This window comes from Nerophis lumbriciformis, linkage group LG33 (genome assembly GCF_033978685.3).
Source record: "Nerophis lumbriciformis linkage group LG33, RoL_Nlum_v2.1, whole genome shotgun sequence".
Lineage (NCBI taxonomy): Eukaryota > Metazoa > Chordata > Actinopteri > Syngnathiformes > Syngnathidae > Nerophis > Nerophis lumbriciformis.
The window spans coordinates 20,510,001-20,529,657 of record NC_084580.2 but is presented as its reverse complement, the minus strand read 5'-3'; the positions used below and the strand labels follow the sequence as shown (position 1 = coordinate 20,529,657).

General features: G+C 38.2%; 1 protein-coding gene across 1 annotated transcript in view; it reads left to right on the top strand.

Moving 5' to 3' along the window:
• The window catches only part of LOC133575809 (protein crumbs homolog 1-like), a 51,491-nt gene that overhangs the window by 11,375 nt on the left and 20,459 nt on the right, over positions 1 to 19,657 (top strand). Inside the window, exons 4-5 of the mRNA XM_061928663.2 lie at positions 7,188 to 7,353; positions 15,308 to 16,199. Of these exons, the coding sequence (XP_061784647.1) occupies positions 7,188 to 7,353; positions 15,308 to 16,199 (1,058 nt within the window). The remainder of the gene's footprint in view (positions 1 to 7,187; positions 7,354 to 15,307; positions 16,200 to 19,657) is intronic.

Below are 19,657 nucleotides of genomic sequence, written 5' to 3'. Positions count from 1 at the left end.
AATTTTTTTTTTATAACTTTATAAAAAGTTTCTCGTGCGAATGAGAAAGTTTCTCGTGCGCACGAGATACATGTCTAAAAAAATTTAAAAAAAATTACACTTTAAAAAAAAAAAAATATTTTTTAGACATGTATCTCGTGCGCACAAGAAACTTTCTCTAGTAATTTTGAATTTTTTTTTTTATAACTTTATAAAAAGTTTCTCGTGCGAATGAGAAAGTTTCTCGTGCGCACGAGATACATGTCTAAAAAAATTTAAAAAAAAATTATACTTTAAAAAAAAAAAATATTTTTTAGACATGTATCTCGTGCGCACAAGAAACTATCTCGTGCGCAAGAGAAACTTTTTCGTGAAAAAAAAAAATTATAATTTCATTTTTATTTTTTATAACGTTACAAAAAGTTTCTCGTGCGAATGAGAAAGTTTCTCGTGCGCACGAGATATATGTCTAAAACAAACAAACTAAAAATTATAACATTTTTTAATTTTTTTTTTACAACTTTATAAAAAGTTTCTTGTGCGCACGAGATACATGTCTAAAAAAAAAAAAAAAAAAAAAAAGTAAAATTTTTATTTTTATTTTTTTAGACATGTATCTCGTGCGCACGAGAAACTTTCTCTAGTAATTTTGAAAAACATTTTTTATAACTTTATAAAAAGTTTCTCGTGCGAATGAGAAAGTTTCTCATGCGCACGAGATACATGTCTAAAAAAATAAAAATAAAAATTATACTTTAAAAAAAAAAAATGTTTTAGACATGTATCTGGTGCGCACAAGAAACTCTCGTGCGCAAGAGAAACTTTCTCGTGAAAAAAAAAAAATAATTATTTTTATTTTTTTATAACATTATAAAAAGTTTCTCGTGCGAATGAGAAAGTTTCTCGTGCGCATGAGATACATGTCTAAAACAAACAAACAAACAAAACTTTGAAAAAAAAAATTTTTTTTACAACTTTATAAAAAGTTTCTCGTGCGCACGAGATACATGTCTAAAAAAACAAAAATAAAAATGATACTTTTTTAAAAATGTTTTATTTTTTAGACATGTATCTCGTGCGCAAGAGGAACTTTCTCGTGAAAAAAAAAAAATATATATTTTTTAATTTTTTATAACGTTATAAAAAGTTTCTTGTGCGCACGAGATACATGTCTAAAACAAACAAACAAAAAATTATTTATTTTTTTTATTGTTTTTTTACAACTTTATAAAAAGTTTCTCGTGCGCACGAGATACATGTCTAAAAAAATAAAAATAAAAATTATACTTTTAAAATTTATTTTTTTATTTTTTAGACATGTATCTCGTGCGCAAGAGGAACTTTCTCGTGGAAAAAAAAAAAAAATTTTATTTTTATTTTTTTATAACGTTATAAAAAGTTTCTCGTGCGCACGAGATACATGTCTAAAACAAACAAACAAACAAAAAATTATTTATTTTTTTAATTGTTTTTTTACAACTTTATAAAAAGTTTCTCGTGCGCACGAGATACATGTCTAAAAAAATAAAAATAAAAATTATACTTTTAAAATTTATTTATTTATTTTTTAGACATGTATCTCGTGCACACAAGAAACTATCTCGTGCGCAACAGAAACTTTCTCGTGAAAAAAAAATATATATATTTTTTAAATTTTTTTTATAACGTTATAAAAAGTTTCTCGTGCGAATGAGAAAGTTTCAGTTACTCAAGTTTCAGTTACTTAAGTATCAGTTACTCAGTGGCCTAGTGGTTAGAGTGTCCGCCCTGAGATCGGTAGGTTGTGAGTTCAAATCCCGGCCGAGTCATACCAAAGACTATAAAAATGGGACCCATTACCTCCCTGCTTGGCACTCAGCATCAAGGGTTGGAATTGGGGGTTAAATCACCAAAAATGATTCCCGGGCGCGGCCACCGCTGCTGCCCACTGCTCCCCTCACCTCCCAGGGGGTGATCAAGGGGATGGGTCAAATGCAGAGAATAATCTCGCCACACCTAGTGTGTGTGTGTGACAATCATTGGTACTTTAACTTTAACTTTTCTTGTGCGCACAAGGTACATGTCTAAAACAAACAAAAAATTATTAATTTTTTTTTACAACTTTATAAAAAGTTTCTCGTGCGCACGAGATACATGTCTAAAAAAATAAAAATAAAAATGATCCTTTTTTTAATTTTTTAGACATGTATCTCGTGCGCACAAGAAACTATCTCGTGCGCAAGAGAAACTTTCTCTGGTAATTTATTTTTTATTTTTTTATAACTTTATAAAAAGTTTCTCGTGCAAATGAGATAGTTTCTCGTGCGCTCGAGATACATGTCTAAAACAAACAAACAAAAAATTATAAATTTTTATTATTTTTTTTTTTAGAACTTTATAAAAAGTTTCTCGTGCGCACGAGATCCATCCATCCATCCATTTTCTACCGCTTATTCCCTTCGGGGTCGCGGGGGGGCGCTGGAGCCTATCTCAGCTACAATCGGGCGGAAGGCGGGGTACACCCTGGACAAGTTGCTACCTCATCGCAGTGCGCACGAGATACATGTCTAAAAAAATAAAAATAAAAATTATACTTTTTTTTATTTTTTAGACATGTATCTCGTGTGCAAGAGAAACTTTCCCTAGTAATTTTTTTATTTTATTTTTTTATATAACTTTATAACAAGTTTCTCGTGCGCACGAGATACATGTCTAAAACAAACAAACCAAAAAAATTATACATTTTTTTTTAGAACTTTATAAAACGTTTCTCGTGCGCACGAGATACATGTCTAAAAAAATAAAAAAATTATACTTTTTAAATGTATTTTTTATTTTTTAGACATGTAAACTTTCCCTAGTAATTTAAACACAATTTTTTTTTATAACTTTATAAAAAGTTTCTCGTGCGAATGAGAAAGTTTCTCGTGCGCACGAGATACATGTCTAAAACAAACAAACAAACAAAAAATTATACATTTTTATTATTATTTTTCTAGAACTTTATAAAACGTTTCTCGTGCGCACGAGATACATGTCTAAAAAAATAAAAATTATACTTTTTTAAACATTTTTTTATTTTATAGACATGTATCTCGTGCGCAAGAGAAACTTTCCCTAGTAATTTAAAAATTTTTTTTTTTAGAACTTTATAAAAAGTTTCTCGTGCGCACGAGATACATGTCTAAAAAATAAAAAAATATAAAAAAAGTATAATTTTTATTTGTATTTTTTTAGACATGTATCTCGTGCGCACGAGAAACTTTCTCTAGTAATTTTGAATTTTTTTTTTATAACTTTATAAAAAGTTTCTCGTGCGAATGAGAAAGTTTCTCGTGCGCACGAGATACATGTCTAAAAAAATTTAAAAAAAAATTATACTTTAAAAAAAAAAAAATATTTTTTAGACATGTATCTCGTGCGCACAAGAAACTATCTCGTGCGCAAGAGAAACTTTTTCGTGAAAAAAAAAAATAATTTCATTTTTATTTTTTATAACGTTACAAAAAGTTTCTCGTGCGAATGAGAAAGTTTCTCGTGCGCACGAGATATATGTCTAAAACAAACAAACTAAAAATTATAACATTTTTTAATTTTTTTTTTACAACTTTATAAAAAGTTTCTTGTGCGCACGAGATACATGTCTAAAAAAAAAAAAAAAAAAAAAGTACAATTTTTATTTTTATTTTTTTAGACATGTATCTCGTGCGCACGAGAAACTTTTTATAAAGTTGTAAAAAAAAAAAAAATTGTATAATTTTTTGTGTGTTTGTTTGTTTTAGACATGTATCTCGTGCGCACGAGAAACTTTCTCTAGTAATTTTGAAAAACATTTTTTATAACTTTATAAAAAGTTTCTCGTGCGAATGAGAAAGTTTCTCATGCGCACGAGATACATGTCTAAAAAAATAAAAATAAAAATTATACTTTAATAAAAAAAAAAAATGTTTTAAACATGTATCTGGTGCGCACAAGAAACTCTCGTGCGCAAGAGAAACTTTCTCGTGAAAAAAAATAAATAATTATTTTTATTTTTTTATAACGTTATAAAAAGTTTCTCGTGCGAATGAGAAAGTTTCTCGTGCGCATGAGATACATGTCTAAAACAAACAAACAAACAAAACTTTAAAAAAAAAATTTTTTTTTACAACTTTATAAAAAGTTTCTCGTGCGCACGAGATACATGTCTAAAAAACAAAAATAAAAATGATACTTTTTTAAAAATGTTTTATTTTTTAGACATGTATCTCGTGCGCAAGAGGAACTTTCTCGTGAAAAAAAAAAAATATATATTTTTTAATTTTTTATAACGTTATAAAAAGTTTCTTGTGCGCACGAGATACATGTCTAAAACAAACAAACAAAAAATTATTATTTTTTTTTATTGTTTTTTTACAACTTTATAAAAAGTTTCTCGTGCGCACGAGATACATGTCTAAAAAAATAAAAATTAAAATTATACTTTTAAAATTAATTTTTTTATTTTTTAGACATGTATCTCGTGCGCAAGAGGAACTTTCTCGTGAAAAAAAAAAATATATATTTTTTTATAACGTTATAAAAAGTTTCTCGTGCGCACGAGATACATGTCTAAAACAAACAAACAAACAAAAAATTATTTATTTTTTTTATTGTTTTTTTACAACTTTATAAAAAGTTTCTCGTGCGCACGAGATACATGTCTAAAAAAATAAAAATAAAAATTATACTTTTAAAATTTATTTTTTTATTTTTTAGACATGTATCTCGTGCACACAAGAAACTATCTCGTGCGCAACAGAAACTTTCTCGTGAAAAAAAAAAATATATATTTTTTTTATTTTTTTTATAACGTTATAAAAAGTTTCTCGTGCGAATGAGAAAGTTTCAGTTACTCAAGTTTCAGTTACTTAAGTATCAGTTACTCAGTGGCCTAGTGGTTAGAGTGTCCGCCCTGAGATCGGTAGGTTGTGAGTTCAAATCCCGGCCGAGTCATACCAAAGACTATAAAAATGGGACCCATTACCTCCCTGCTTGGCACTCAGCATCAAGGGTTGGAATTGGGGGTTAAATCACCAAAAATGATTCCCGGGCGCGGCCACCGCTGCTGCCCACTGCTCCCCTCACCTCCCAGGGGGTGATCAAGGGGATGGGTCAAATGCAGAGAATAATCTCGCCACACCTAGTGTGTGTGTGTGACAATCATTGGTACTTTAACTTTAACTTTTCTTGTGCGCACAAGGTACATGTCTAAAACAAACAAAAAATTATTAATTTTTTTTTACAACTTTATAAAAAGTTTCTCGTGCGCACGAGATACATGTCTAAAAAAATAAAAATAAAAATGATCCTTTTTTTAATTTTTTAGACATGTATCTCGTGCGCACAAGAAACTATCTCGTGCGCAAGAGAAACTTTCTCTGGTAATTTATTTTTTATTTTTTTATAACTTTATAAAAAGTTTCTCGTGCAAATGAGATAGTTTCTCGTGCGCTCGAGATACATGTCTAAAACAAACAAACAAAAAATTATAAATTTTTATTATTTTTTTTTTTAGAACTTTATAAAAAGTTTCTCGTGCGCATGAGATCCATCCATCCATCCATTTTCTACCGCTTATTCCCTTCGGGGTCGCGGGGGGGCGCTGGAGCCTATCTCAGCTACAATCGGGCGGAAGGCGGGGTACACCCTGGACAAGTTGCTACCTCATCGCAGTGCGCACGAGATACATGTCTAAAAAAATAAAAATAAAAATTATACTTTTTTTTATTTTTTAGACATGTATCTCGTGTGCAAGAGAAACTTTCCCTAGTAATTTTTTTATTTTATTTTTTTATATAACTTTATAACAAGTTTCTCGTGCGCACGAGATACATGTCTAAAAGAAAAAAAAAAATTATACTTTTTAAATTTATTTTTTATTTTTTAGACATGTAAACTTTCCCTAGTAATTTAAACAAAATTTTTTTTTATAACTTTATAAAAAGTTTCTCGTGCGAATGAGAAAGTTTCTCGTGCGCACGAGATACATGTCTAAAACAAACAAACAAAAAAAAAATACATTTTTATTATTATTTTTCTAGAACTTTATAAATACATGTCTAAAAAAATTAAAATAAAAATTATACTTTTTTAAACATTTTTTTAAAATTTTTTAGACATGTATCTCGTGCGCAAGAGAAACTTTCCCTAGTAATTTTTTTAATTTTTTTTTTAGAACTTTATAAAAAGTTTCTCGTGCGCACGAGATACACGTCTAAAACAAACAAAAAATATATATAAATTTTTATCATTTTTTTTACAACTTTATAAAAAGTTTCTCGTGCGCACGAGATACATGTCTAAAAAAATAAAAATAAAAATTGTACTTTTTTATAATTGTTTTTATTTTTTAGACATGTATCTCGTGCGCAAGAGAAACTTTCCCTAGTAATTTTTTTAAATTTTTTATAACTTTATAAAAAATTTCTCGTGCGCACGAGATACATGTCTAAAAAAACAAAAAAAATTATACATTTTTATCATTTTTTTTAGAACTTTATAAAAAAATTCTCGTGCGCACGAGATACATGTCTAAAAACATAAAAATAAAAATTATACTTTTTTAAAAATGTTTTTATTTTTTAGACATGTATCTCGTGTGCAAGAGAAACTTTCCCTATTCATTTTTTAAAATTGTTTTTATAACTTTATAAAAAGTTTCCCGTGCGCACGAGATACATGTCTAAAACAAACAAACAAAAAAAAAATGTATACATTTTTATAATTTTTTTTTTAGAACTTTATAAAAAGTTTCTCGTGCGCACGAGATACATGTCTAAAAAAAAATTGAAATAAAAAAATAAATAAAAAAGAATATTAAAAAAAAAAAATTCCCCCATGTCCCTTTAGGGGCTCCGTACAATTTTAATTTTGACAATACCACATAAGATCTGTTTTAATCGCTGATACGGGTTTATTGATTTTTAAATGCGGCAGAAAATAACCCGTTTTGTACACTGTTGATGTGTGCGTAGTAGTGTGTGAACGTGTTTCTGTATAGTATTGACATAAATGATGGTATTTTGAGAGGTAACCATTGAAGTCGGGCATCACTCAAGGCCTAGGTGGGAAACGCACGGATCAAACTGGACATGAAGTGTAAAATGCATCCCAAAATTCATCTCTGCTAATTCCAACGTGCTATTTTGGATACCTGCCGTTCTCACAAGCTGTTTCTGATTTGCATCCGTCCTTTCTCCGTGCTTCAGGTGAAGCCCTGTCTCAATGGAGGCGTGTGCTACGCCGTGTGGGATGACTTCATCTGTAACTGCCCCCCCAACACTGAGGGGCAGCGCTGCGAGGCGGTGAAATGGTGCGAGCTGTCTCCTTGTCCTGACACTGCTGTGTGCCAGCAGCGCTCGCGGGGCTTTGAGTGTGAGTATCCAAAAACTCTTCTGGTCACAACTCCTGTCTTAAGATACTGACTTTGTAGGAAGGATGGCTATTATTACTTCATAGCATAAGGTAGAGAGCCCCTTTAGTGCGTACGTATCCAATCCATTCCACTTGTTCATATAGAAAATGCCCACATCACTCAAAATCCAGTCCGCATTTTCTTTGCGACCTTGCTTGCGGTCCTTGGACTTGTTCACATAGAGAATACCCACATCACTCAAAATCCAGTCCGCATTTTCTTTGCGACCTTGCTTGCGGTCCTTGGACTTGTTCATATAGGGGATGCCCACGTCACTCAAAATCCAGTCCGCATTTTCTTTGCGACCTTGCTTGCCGTCCTTGGACTTGTTCATATAGAGAATGCCCACGTCACTCAAAATCCAGTCCGCATTTTCTCTGCGACCTTGCTCGCGGTCCTTGGACTTGTTCATATAGAAAATGCCCACGTCATTCAAAATCCAGTCCGCATTTTCTTTGCGACCTTGCTTGCGGTCCTTGGACTTGTTCATATAGAAAATGCCCACGTCACTCAAAATCCAGTCCGCATTTTATTTGCGACCTTGCTTGCGGTCCTTGGACTTGTTCATATAGAAAATGCCCAAGTCACTCAAAATCCAGTCCGCATTTTCTTTGCGACCTTTCTTGCGGTCCTTGGACTTGTTCATATAGAGAATGCCCACGTCACTCAAAATCCAGTCCGCATTTTCTCTGCGACCTTGCTTGCAGTCCTGCAGGTGTACGAAGCACATTAGCACGTAGCACTGCAGAACAAGGACGTGAACGGATGCAAAATGGACATAAGAAACTTTTTCAAGAAAGTAAGTATTCATCACTGCTTGTAGTAAAATGTATTAGCTCCACTTTACACCAGGTCTGTGTTTGACAAAAAGTTACATTCCCGCTCTAAAACAATGCTGCTACTTAGTTAGCTAGTTAGCCTGAAATGCATCATGAAGGTCCTCGTTATTTATAAAGTTAAATGCGCACTCTTTTTTACCATTTGCTATCTTTGGGGTTACTTCTTTCTGGATTATCAGCCGTGTTTCTCACTTTACACATGGAGAACAGGAGCTGAGCTCATTCACGTATGACTAAAACAATGCTGCTACTCAGTTAGCTAGTTAGCCTGAAATGCATCATGAAGGTCCTTGTTATTTATAAAGTTAAATGTGCACTCTTTTTTTACCATTTGCTATCTTTGGGGTTACTTCCTTCTGGATTATCAGCTGTGTTTCTCACTTTACACATGGAGGAGAACAGGAGCTGAGCTCATTCACGTATGACTAAAACAATTCTGCTACTTAGTTAGCCTGAAATGCATCATGAAGGTCCTTGTTATTTATAAAGTTAAATGTGCACTCTTTTTTACCATTTGCTATTTTTGGGGTTACTTCCTTCTGGATTATCAGCCGTGTTTCTCACTTTACACATGGAGGAGAACAGGAGCTGAGCTCATTCACGTATGACTAAAACAATTCTGCTACTTAGTTAGCTAGTTGAAGAAAAATGGGCTGCATGGTCGAGTGGCCAAAAAGTTCAATTTTGGTCTCATCACTCCAAATTACTTTGTTCCAGAAGTTTTGAGGCTTGTCTCTGTGCTGTTTGGCGTAATGTAAGCGGGATACTTTGTGACATTTGCGCAGAAATGGCTTTCTTCTGGCGACTCAACCATGCAGCCCATTTTCTTCAAGTGCCTCCATATTGTGCATCTTAAAACAGCCACACCACAATTTTTCCGAGAGTCCTGTATTCCAGCTGAAGTTATTTGTGGATTTTTCTTTGCATCTCGAACAATTTTCCTGGCAGTTGTGGCTGAAATCTTTGCTGTTCTACCTGAATCCCTCATTTTCCTCTTCTTAATCAGCGTTTGAACACTGCTGATTGGCATTCCTAATTCCCTGGATATCTTTTTATACCCCTTTCCTATTTTATACCTTTTCTCGCAGATCCTTTGACCATTCTTTTACCTTCCCCATGACTCAGAATCCTGTGCAGCACTGGATGAAAGATGCAATGGTCTGCCAGAAGCCCAGAAACTCACTGACCTTTTATACACACACATTCATTACAAACAAACATGTCACAGGTGAGGATTGGAACCTTTATTAGCCATTCAAACCTGTTTGTGTCAACCGGTATAGCTCGGTTGGTAGAGTGGCCGTGATTACAAACAGGTGAGCGTCCCGAACACCAGAGGCAGGCGAAAATCACAAGTAGCCATGGTAACTAAACAAACTCAGAGGTGCTCAAACAGGAACTAAAGGAGTCCAAAAATAACAGAAAACACAAAACAGGATCCGGACCACACCAAACAAGAATGACAAACACATTTCGGGAGAACATCCGCACCGTAACACAACATAAACACAACAGAACAAATACCCAGAAACCCTTGCAGCACTAACTCTTCCAGGACGCTACAATATACACCCCCCGCTACTCCCTCCCTCAACCCCGCCCACCTCAACCTCCTCATGCTCTCTCAGGGAGAGCATGTCTCAAATTCAAAGCTGCTGTTTTGAGGCATGTTAAAAAAAAAAATGCACTTTGTGACTTCAATAATAAATATGGCAGTGCCATGTTGGCATTTTTTTTCTCCATAACTTGAGTTGATTTATTTTGGAAAACCTTGTTACATTGTTTAATGCATCCAGCGGGGCATCACAACAAAATTAGGCATAATAATGTGTTAATTCCACGACTGTAGATATTGGTATCGGTTGATATCGTGATATCGGAATCGGTAATCAAGAGTTGGACAATATCGGAATATCGGCAAAAAAGCCATTATCGGACAGCTCTAGTAATTTGCTGTAAAATCATAGGTCAAGCATATATTTAAGTTTATTTTTTATTTAAGTTGAATTTATTTTTATTTCGACAAAACATGTTTGGAAAGTATGATAATATACTGTAATAGTTGTTGCAATATTGGACTCCATTAAAGTTTAAAAGGCATGCAATTTCAAGCAGTACATACAGTATATTTTTTAAGTCCAAATGAAAAAAATCCATAACATTTAGTAAGGAAATATTAGGGACTTTATTGACACATATCTTTTCCAGGTGTTTGCGGGCCAGATCTGGCCCCCGGGGCCTTGAGTTTGACACCTGTGCTTTAGGCGCTGATTAACTACAGAGTGGCTGATGAGAGGAGGGAACAGAGTTGAGGTAGGGATCCTGCATAGGATTCTTTTAAGACGTGCTAATCCCCGGTCAGGTTAAGTCTACGGCCACATGGTTTGTGATGATGAGTCCTCCCTGAGACGTCACATGTTCAGCAGGAGAAAAAGGGAGGGGCTACTTCAGGGGTCCCCGAACTTTTTGACTCGGGGGCCGCATTGAGTTAAAAAAATGTGGCCGGGGCCAGGCTTTATATATGTGTATATATATATATATATTGTCTTTATAATCCGTTTTGTCATTTAACATCAATTAACATTGATGTTCATCAACATTTAACATTGTCACGTTATCGATGGGAAAATGCATTTTTAGACAATATGATTTGCCTGAGCGGCTAGAAGACACCAAGAGTAACAAGCGGTAGAAAATGGATTAGAAAGGAAAGATTTAAAAAAAATAAAAATAAAATAAATTAAAAAAATAATAAAATAAAATAAAATTACTTGGGACTTCCTGTGGGCCGGATTTTGGATGCTGGGGGGCCAAATCCGGCCCGCGGGCCGTAGTTTGGGGACCCCTGGGCTACTTAGTAGTGGTGTCAAAATAAATATATATTTTTTTGAAATGAATCACAATTCTTATTTGTAACGATTCTTAATCGATTAAAAAAAAAAAAACAACTGGTTTACATTTATTTAATTTTTATATCTGTCCTTTCCTGTCACTCAGACTAATCATATTGTTGATGTAGACGCCCATATCTGCGTCACATATTCATTTTAGTAAAGAGAAGTGTAGGATACTTCTCTTTACTTTTAGTCTTTTTGTTTTTTCATCGCCTTTTGTTTACTTCCTTGTTTTGTAGCTATAGTGTTAAATAAAAATGTACTTACATTCCCGTCTCGCCCGAGCCAACTTTCCATTGCATTCCGGAAAAGCAAACACCCAAGACCAAGTCATGACTGTATGAAACCAAAAGACTATAGCAAGAAAAGTACAAACAAAAGGCGCGCACAATGGCGGAGAATAAACTATGAAAAAACAAAAAGACTATAAACATGGAACAAAAACTTACTTTGGCATGGGACATGAAGCAGGATCTTAGAGGATGAAGAGTGTACAGAAGCATAAATGTGGAGATGTCGTCAGAACGACAAACCGAAAAGAATGGGGCGTGGTTAAGAGGGGAGGAGTATATTGACAGCTAGAATTCACCAAGTCAAGTATCTCATACATACATATATATATATATATATATATATATATATATATATATATATATCCTGAAAATATGCAAACAAAACTGTGTTTAGATAATTGATACTTCAAACTTGCATAAATAAATATTAAGGAATATAACATAACTTGGCTTCTGAGAGCTTCAAAATGTAATGAATAAAATGCTAAAGTTGTTGATAAACAAGCAATTATATTAATTCAATGTGGTCATTTTAAATGAATTATTATGATAATTTAAAATTAATTATTTCAAATATGTTTATTTTAATGTATAATTCTATGGCTGGATGTAATAAGGAGTCAGAAAAAATTACAAATAAAAATACAATTAATTTTGATGTATTTAGCAAAATATAGTAAACATTTATTTATTCTTTTAATTAATAAATATATTTATTTTTAGGTAAGATAAACATAATACCATTTATCCCTAGTCTGGATGATTTAGTTCTTGTCACCCTGTTGTCCTCCCGTCTTGAAAAAAGGCTGTCCTCAATCAGGTCCGCATGGAGCTGGAGGGGGCGTGGCTTCCAGCTCCGGCTGAAAATCGGGAGATTTTCGGGAGAATATTTGTCCCGGGAGGTTTTCGGGTGAGGCGCTGAATTTCGGGAGTCTCCCGGGAAATCCGGGAGGGTTGGCAAGTATGGTTGAAATGGATTTGCAAATCATTGTATTCCGTTTATATTTACATCCAACACAATTTCCCAACTTATATGGAAACGGGGTTTGTATTAAAAGGATGTGCATATTAGAGATGCGCGGTTTGCGGGCACAACCGCGGAGTCCGCGGATTATCCGCGGATCGGGCGGATGAAATTAAAAAAAATTTGATTTTATCCGCGGGTCGGGTCGGGCGGTTGAAATAAAAAAAAAATTAGATTTTAAATAGATTCAGGCGGGTGGCAGTTAAACCAATTGGGAAATATATATACATAGTTAAATGTTGTTACCCACATACGAAAAACGAGCAGGCACCTGCTGAATATGCCACAACAGAAGAAAGAAAGAAAAAAAAGAGATGGACACTTTTACGGAGCGGAGAAGGGACGCCTCGCCGAGGTCCCTTCCCCCGAGAGGGCCCCACCGGGAGCCGTAGCTGAGGCGATCCGCGAGAAGGGCCCGACGCACTTCCAGGGTCACCACCGCGCCCACTGCACCGACACCCCGCCTTGTCCGCCTTCGCGGCGGCCGGCGTCACGCGCAGCAGGTAAGCAGCTTACCTGCCCGCCACCCAGGCCCGGCCCTAACCAATCTGGCGCCCTAGGCAAGATTTTAGGTGGCGCCCCCCCACATCGGCAGTGAAGTGTATATACTCACAAGAACCCGAATAGCTTTGTCTTTGACCCTTTGTTTTTACTTACAACTATACCTAATATATAAAGGGGTGGAAAAGTGACTATTACCTGCAGGGCAAACATTAGCTAACCAGAAGGCAATAATGTAAACAAAAAACACCTGCTTAAAAGATCTAATACAAATGTCCCTGAGGAATGTAAGGTGGGAGTACTGTAATTACCTAACGTTACATTATTATTTTCCATAACAATTTAGCCCCCTCCACAATATTAACCCGACGTTAAAACAGAACTAGCTATTTATTGATTAGCAATTGCCGAATCATGTAACATTAGCTTAATGCTAAAAAGCCAGGTTACTATCACATTCTGTAACAGACAAATCATTTCATGTAGGCTAACGTTACCTACCTGCTACCTCTGTCTTTTCTCGTTTCTCCTCCTCTTCTTTTCTCTTTTTTCTTCCCTGGGCACCTGACAGTTTTGGCCGTTTTGACATTTTGTGTTGATTTTTTGATGTGGTGACGTCCAAAAAGAGTCATGATACGGGAAGGGAGGGGGCGCACCGTGCGGGGGGAGGAGGGGGGGGCATAATGTTGTAACAAATAATATTTCTATTAAATAGGCTTTACTTTGCATTTTAATTAACGTGAGATTATTTTTTTGTATTTAGAAATAATAGTAACAACTTTTTTTTTCTTTTTTTTTTTCTCCAACATTTGTGGCACTGGCATGGCGCCCCCTGATGGACGGCGCCCTTAGCATTTGCCTATACGGCCTATGCCACGGGCCGGCCCTGCCGCCACCCCCGTGGCCGGGGGCTCGTAACAGGGGTCACTCCGCGCGCTCCGCCCGCGCAGCTTACCTGCCCGCCACCCCCGTTGCCGGGGGGCGCGTAACAGGGGTCACTCCGCGCGCAGTGCGCTCACGAAAGGGGTGGGGCTCACCCTGGTTGATATAGACAGCAGCTAGGACGGTGGCCATGGAAGTTGGAACCCGCTAAGGAGTGTGTAACAACCCACCTGCCGAATCAACTAGCCCTGAAAATGGATGGCGCTGGAGCGTCGGGCCCATACCCGGCCGTCGCCGGCAGCGAGACGCGCTTGGAGGTGCGCACTGGTGTGCGTCTGGGTCGTGACAGCGTGGCACGCGAATGTCTGTGCTGCATTGGATCAGTCTCCTTTCTTTAACAGGCAAAAGCTTTATAACCTCACTAATGCCTTGCATCGTCTATATTAGATACAGGTAAAAGCCAGTAAATTAGAATATTTTGAAAAACGTGATTTATTTCAGTAATTGCATTCAAAAGGTGTAACTTGTACATTATATTTATTCATTGCACACAGACTGATGCATTCAAATGTTTATTTCATTTAATTTTGATGATTTGAAGTGGCAACAAATGAAAATCCAAAATTCCGTGTGTCACAAAATTAGAATATTACTTAAGGCTAATACAAAAAAGGGATTTTTAGAAATGTTGGCCAACTGAAAAGTATGAAAATGAAAAATATGAGCATGTACAATACTCAATACTTGGTTGGAGCTCCTTTTGCCTCAATTACTGCGTTAATGCGGCGTGGCATGGAGTCGATGAGTTTCTGGCACTGCTCAGGTGTTATGAGAGCCCAGGTTGCTCTGATAGTGGCCTTCAACTCTTCTGCGTTTTTGGGTCTGGCATTCTGCATCTTCCTTTTCACAATACCCCACAGATTTTCTATGGGGCTAAGGTCAGGGGAGTTGGCGGGCCAATTTAGAACAGAAATACCATGGTCCGTAAACCAGGCACGGGTAGATTTTGCGCTGTGTGCAGGCGCCAAGTCCTGTTGGAACTTGAAATCTCCATCTCCATAGAGCAGGTCAGCAGCAGGAAGCATGAAGTGCTCTAAAACTTGCTGGTAGACGGCTGCGTTGACCCTGGATCTCAGGAAACAGAGTGGACCGACACCAGCAGATGACATGGCACCCCAAACCATCACCCAACCATGCAAATTTTGCATTTCCTTTGGAAATCGAGGTCCCAGAGTCTGGAGGAAGACAGGAGAGGCACAAGATCCACGTTGCCTGAAGTCTAGTGTAAAGTTTCCACCATCAGTGAATGTTAGAACGGGTGGATGGCGGATGGTTGACGACTTTCTGATGCGGTTGCGGATGAAATAATTGCCTATCCGCGCATCTCTAGTGCATATCATTGTATCCTGTTTTTATTTACCATTTACACAACGTGCCAACTTCTTTTGGAAGATTTGACGTTTCTCCGTCTTCTTCTACAGGTTTGTCCAATGTAACAATCCGGGCAGAAAGTGGAATATTGCATTACCGGATCAGTGGGAGGGTCAACCGCACCGTCGGTCTCGCCGGCGTCTCCCTCGGCTTCCGCACGAGACGGTCCAGAGGCACCATACTGCACGCACAAAGAGGCCCCGCCTTCCTCACGCTCTCTCTGCACGAGTCGCGCGTGGTCGTGGAGCACCAGGACCAAGGCGCGCCTGCGTGGGCGATGCGGGGCGCGGGCGCGGTCAGTGATGGAGAGTGGCACTCTGTGAAGCTCAGCAAGGACCATCAAAGCTCCGAGTGGATCATGGCTGTGGATGGAAGTCGGGAGGAAATATTAAGTGCTGGGGACTTGAGTTTTCTCCGGGAGGCGGATATCTTCCTGGGGGTGCACGGCCCGGACTCCCCGGTGAGTTTCTCCGGGTGTTTAGGCCCCGTCGAAATCGGAGGCCTTCTCCTTCCTTTCCACTCAGACGCAGAGTTGAAGCTGCGGAGGCCTCAGGAGGAACGGTTCGCGCAGTTGAACGTCGACGCCGCCCCGCGTTACGGCTGCCGGGGGGCCGGCGTGTGCGCGCCGAACCCGTGTGACCACCAGGGGGCGTGTGAGGACCTGTTCGACCTGCATCGCTGCGAATGTCCTTCCGCGTGGACCGGGCCACTGTGTCAGGAAGCCAGCGACACCTGCGTCTCCAACCCCTGTGTTTTTGGAAAGTGCAGCAACATTCCCGGAGGGTACAAGTGCGAGTGCGAGCGTGGGTACGCGGGGGCGACGTGTGAAGTGGAAGTGGATTTATGCCAGAACAGCAATTGTAGCGAGGGTGCTACGTGTCTTAAAGGCTTCCAGGACTACTCGTGCCTCTGCCCCCAGAACCTGACAGGCCAATATTGCAAGTAAGTTCTTCCACGCATTTATTTGCATAATATAAAAACATCTGACAGTATAATTGCACACTATGAGTAATTCAGGTTTAATGATCATGAACTGCACAAAACCCCGTTTCCATACGAGTTGGGAAATTGTGTTAGATGTAAATATAAACGGAATACAATGAATCAATCATTAACTTTAGAATTCGATGCCAGCAACACGTGACAAAGAAGTTGGGGAAAGGTGGCGATAAATACTGATAAAGTTGAGGAATGCTCATCAAACACTTACCGTATTTTCCGCACTATAAGGCGCACCTAAAAACCACAAATTTTCTCAAAAGCTGACAGTGCGCCTTATAACCCGGTGCGCTTTATATATGGATAAATATTAAGATTCATTTTCATAAAGTTTCGGTCTCGCAACTTCAGTAAACAGCCGCCATCTTTTTTCCCGGTAGAACAGGAAGCGCTTCTTCTTCTACGCAAGCAACCGCCAAGGTAAGCACCCGCCCCCATAGAACAGGAAGCGCTTCTTCTTCTACTGTAAGCAACCACCCGCCCGCGTAGAAGAAGAAAAAGCGCGCGGATATACCGTACGTTTCATTTCCTTTGTGTGTTTACATCTGTAAAGACCACAAAATGGCTCCTACCAAGTGACAGGGATCCGGTTCATGAAAAGACGCAATCTCTCCATCCGCACACGGATTACTATTTCACAGCAACTGATATTCCTGTGAACTGCACTGTGGATACAACGGGAGCACGTACGGTGAATATTCGCACCACAGGGAATGAGAAGTCATCCTTCACTGTGGTTCTAGCTTGCCATGCTAATGGCCAGAAACTTCCACCCATGGTGATATTCAAAAGGAAGACCTTGCCAAAAGAGACCTTTCCAGCCGGCGTCATCATAAAAGCTAACTCGAAAGGATGGATGGATGAAGAAAAGATGAGCGAGTGGTTAAGGTAAGTTTAAGTTTACGCGAAGAGGCCGGGTGGCTTTTTTCAGCAGCTCCGTCCATGTTGATATACGATTCCATGACTGTTTTTTGACATTCCTTTAGCGCAGTTAGATGCGGCTTACAACACGGGGCGGCTTATGGGTGGACAAAGTTTTTAAATATGCCGTTCATTGAAGGCGCGGCTTTTAACCCAGGGCGCCTTATGGTGCGGAAAATACGGTATTTGGAACATCCCACAGGTGTGCAGGCTAATTAGGGACAGGTGGGTGCCATGATTGGGTATAAAAGCAGACTCCATGAAATGCTCGGTCATTCACAAACAAGGACGGGGTCGAGGGTCACCACTTTGTCCACAAATGCGTGAGCAAATTGTTGAACGGTTTAAGAAAAACCTTTCCCAACCAGCTATTGCAAGGAATTTAGGGATTTCACCATCTACGCTCCGTAATATCATCAAAGGGTTCAGAGAATCTGGAGAAATCACTGCACGTAAGCAGCTAAGCCTTCGATCCCTCAGGCTGTACTGAAATCAACAAGCGACATCAGTGTGTAAAGGATATCACCACATGGAACACTTCAGAAACCCACTGTCAGTAACTACAGTTGGTCGCTACATCTGTACGCGCAAGTTAAAACTCTCCTAATGCAAGGCGAAAACCGTTTATCAACAACACCCAGAAACGCCGTCGGCTTCGCTGGGCCTGAGCTCATCTAAGATGGACTGATACAAAGTGGAAAAATGTTCTGTGGTCTGACGAATCCACATTTAAATTTTTTTTGGGAAACTGTGGACGTCGTGTCCTCCGGACCAAAGAGGAAAAGAACCATCCGGATTGTTATAGGCGCAAAGTTGAAAAGCCAGCATGTGTGATGGTATGGGGGTGTATTAGTGCCCAAGACATGGGTAACTTACACACCTGTGAAGGCGCCATTAATGCTGAAAGGTACATACAGGTTTTGGAGCAACATATGTTGCCATCCAAGCAACGTTACCATGGACGCCCCTGCTTATTTCAGCAAGACAATGCCAAGCCACGTGTTACATCGACGTGGCTTCATAGTAAAAGAGTGCGGGTACTAGACTGGCCTGCCTGTAGTCCAGACCTGTCTCCCATTGAAAATGTGTGGCGCATTATGAAGCCTAAAATAGCACAACGGAGACCCCCGGACTGTTGAACAACTTAAGCTGTACATCAAGCAAGAATGGGAAAGAATTCCACCTGAGAAGCTTAAAAAATGTGTCTTCTCAGTTCCCAAACGTTTACTGAGTGTTGTTAAAAGGAAAGGCCATGTAACACAGTGGTGAACATGCCCTTTCCCAACTACTTTGGCACGTGTTGCAGCCATGAAATTCTCAGTTAATTATTATTTGCAAAAAAAAATAAAGTTTATGAGTTTGAACATCAAATATGTTGTCTTTGTAGCATATTCAACTGAATATGGGTTGAAAAGGATTTGCAAATCATTGTATTCCGTTTATATTTACATCTAACACAATTTCCCAACTCATATGGAAACGGGGTTTGTAATTTAAAGGGTAAACATCACAGCATTCTTACATATGACCCAATCCACACAACCTTTTCCACTCTTGACGCAAATAAACTAACACAAAAAGTAGAGATGTCCGATAATATCGGCCGATGAATGCTTAAAATGTAATATCGGAATTATCGGCATCGGTTTCAAAAAGTAAAATGAATGACTTTTTAAAACGCCGCTGTACGGAGCGGTACATATCCGGTAAAACACGGACGTAAGGAGCAGTTGCATTAGAGGTTTACTGGCGACGCTTGATGACCTCATCAAACCGCCGCGAGCGTAGCATAACAACAACAAGAGCGTGTTGTTGCCGGTGCTGTAGCCGTGGCTAACAAGCGAGCTCGCTCGGTTACCGACTAACTACACCATGTCTATGGTTTGGGATTATTTTAAAGTGTCTCTGACGGCTAAAAAACTGGCAATTTTTCAATGACTGCAAAAAGTTGGTTATGCGAGGAGGAACCAAGACCTCCCACCTCTTCAAGAATCATAAGGAGAAACACGATGAATACAAGCGGAAGATGGATGTGAGCCCTGTTATACAGTATGCCAGGCAGTCTTGCACTAAAGGAGGACTATGTTATTGTTTACTTTATTACTCTTGTATACTCTGGACTGAAGCTGTGTCTTCATTGTTTTTGTAGCTGTTGTTTTGAGGCATGTTTTAAAAAAAACAACTAAAATAATGCACTTAGTGAAAGTCAAAGTATAGTATTTCCCATAGTTGTAGTGGGTATCAGGATTATCTCAGGGAGAGCATGTCCCAAATTCCAAGCTGCTGTTTTGAGGCGTGTTAAAAAAAATAATTCACTTTGGGATTTCAATAATAAAAATATGGCAGTGCCATGTTGGTATTTTTTTGCCATAACTTGAGTTGATTTATTTTGGAAAACCTTGTTACATTGTTTAATGCATCCAGCGGGGCATCACAACAAAATTAGGCATGATAATGTGCTAATTCCACGACTGTATATA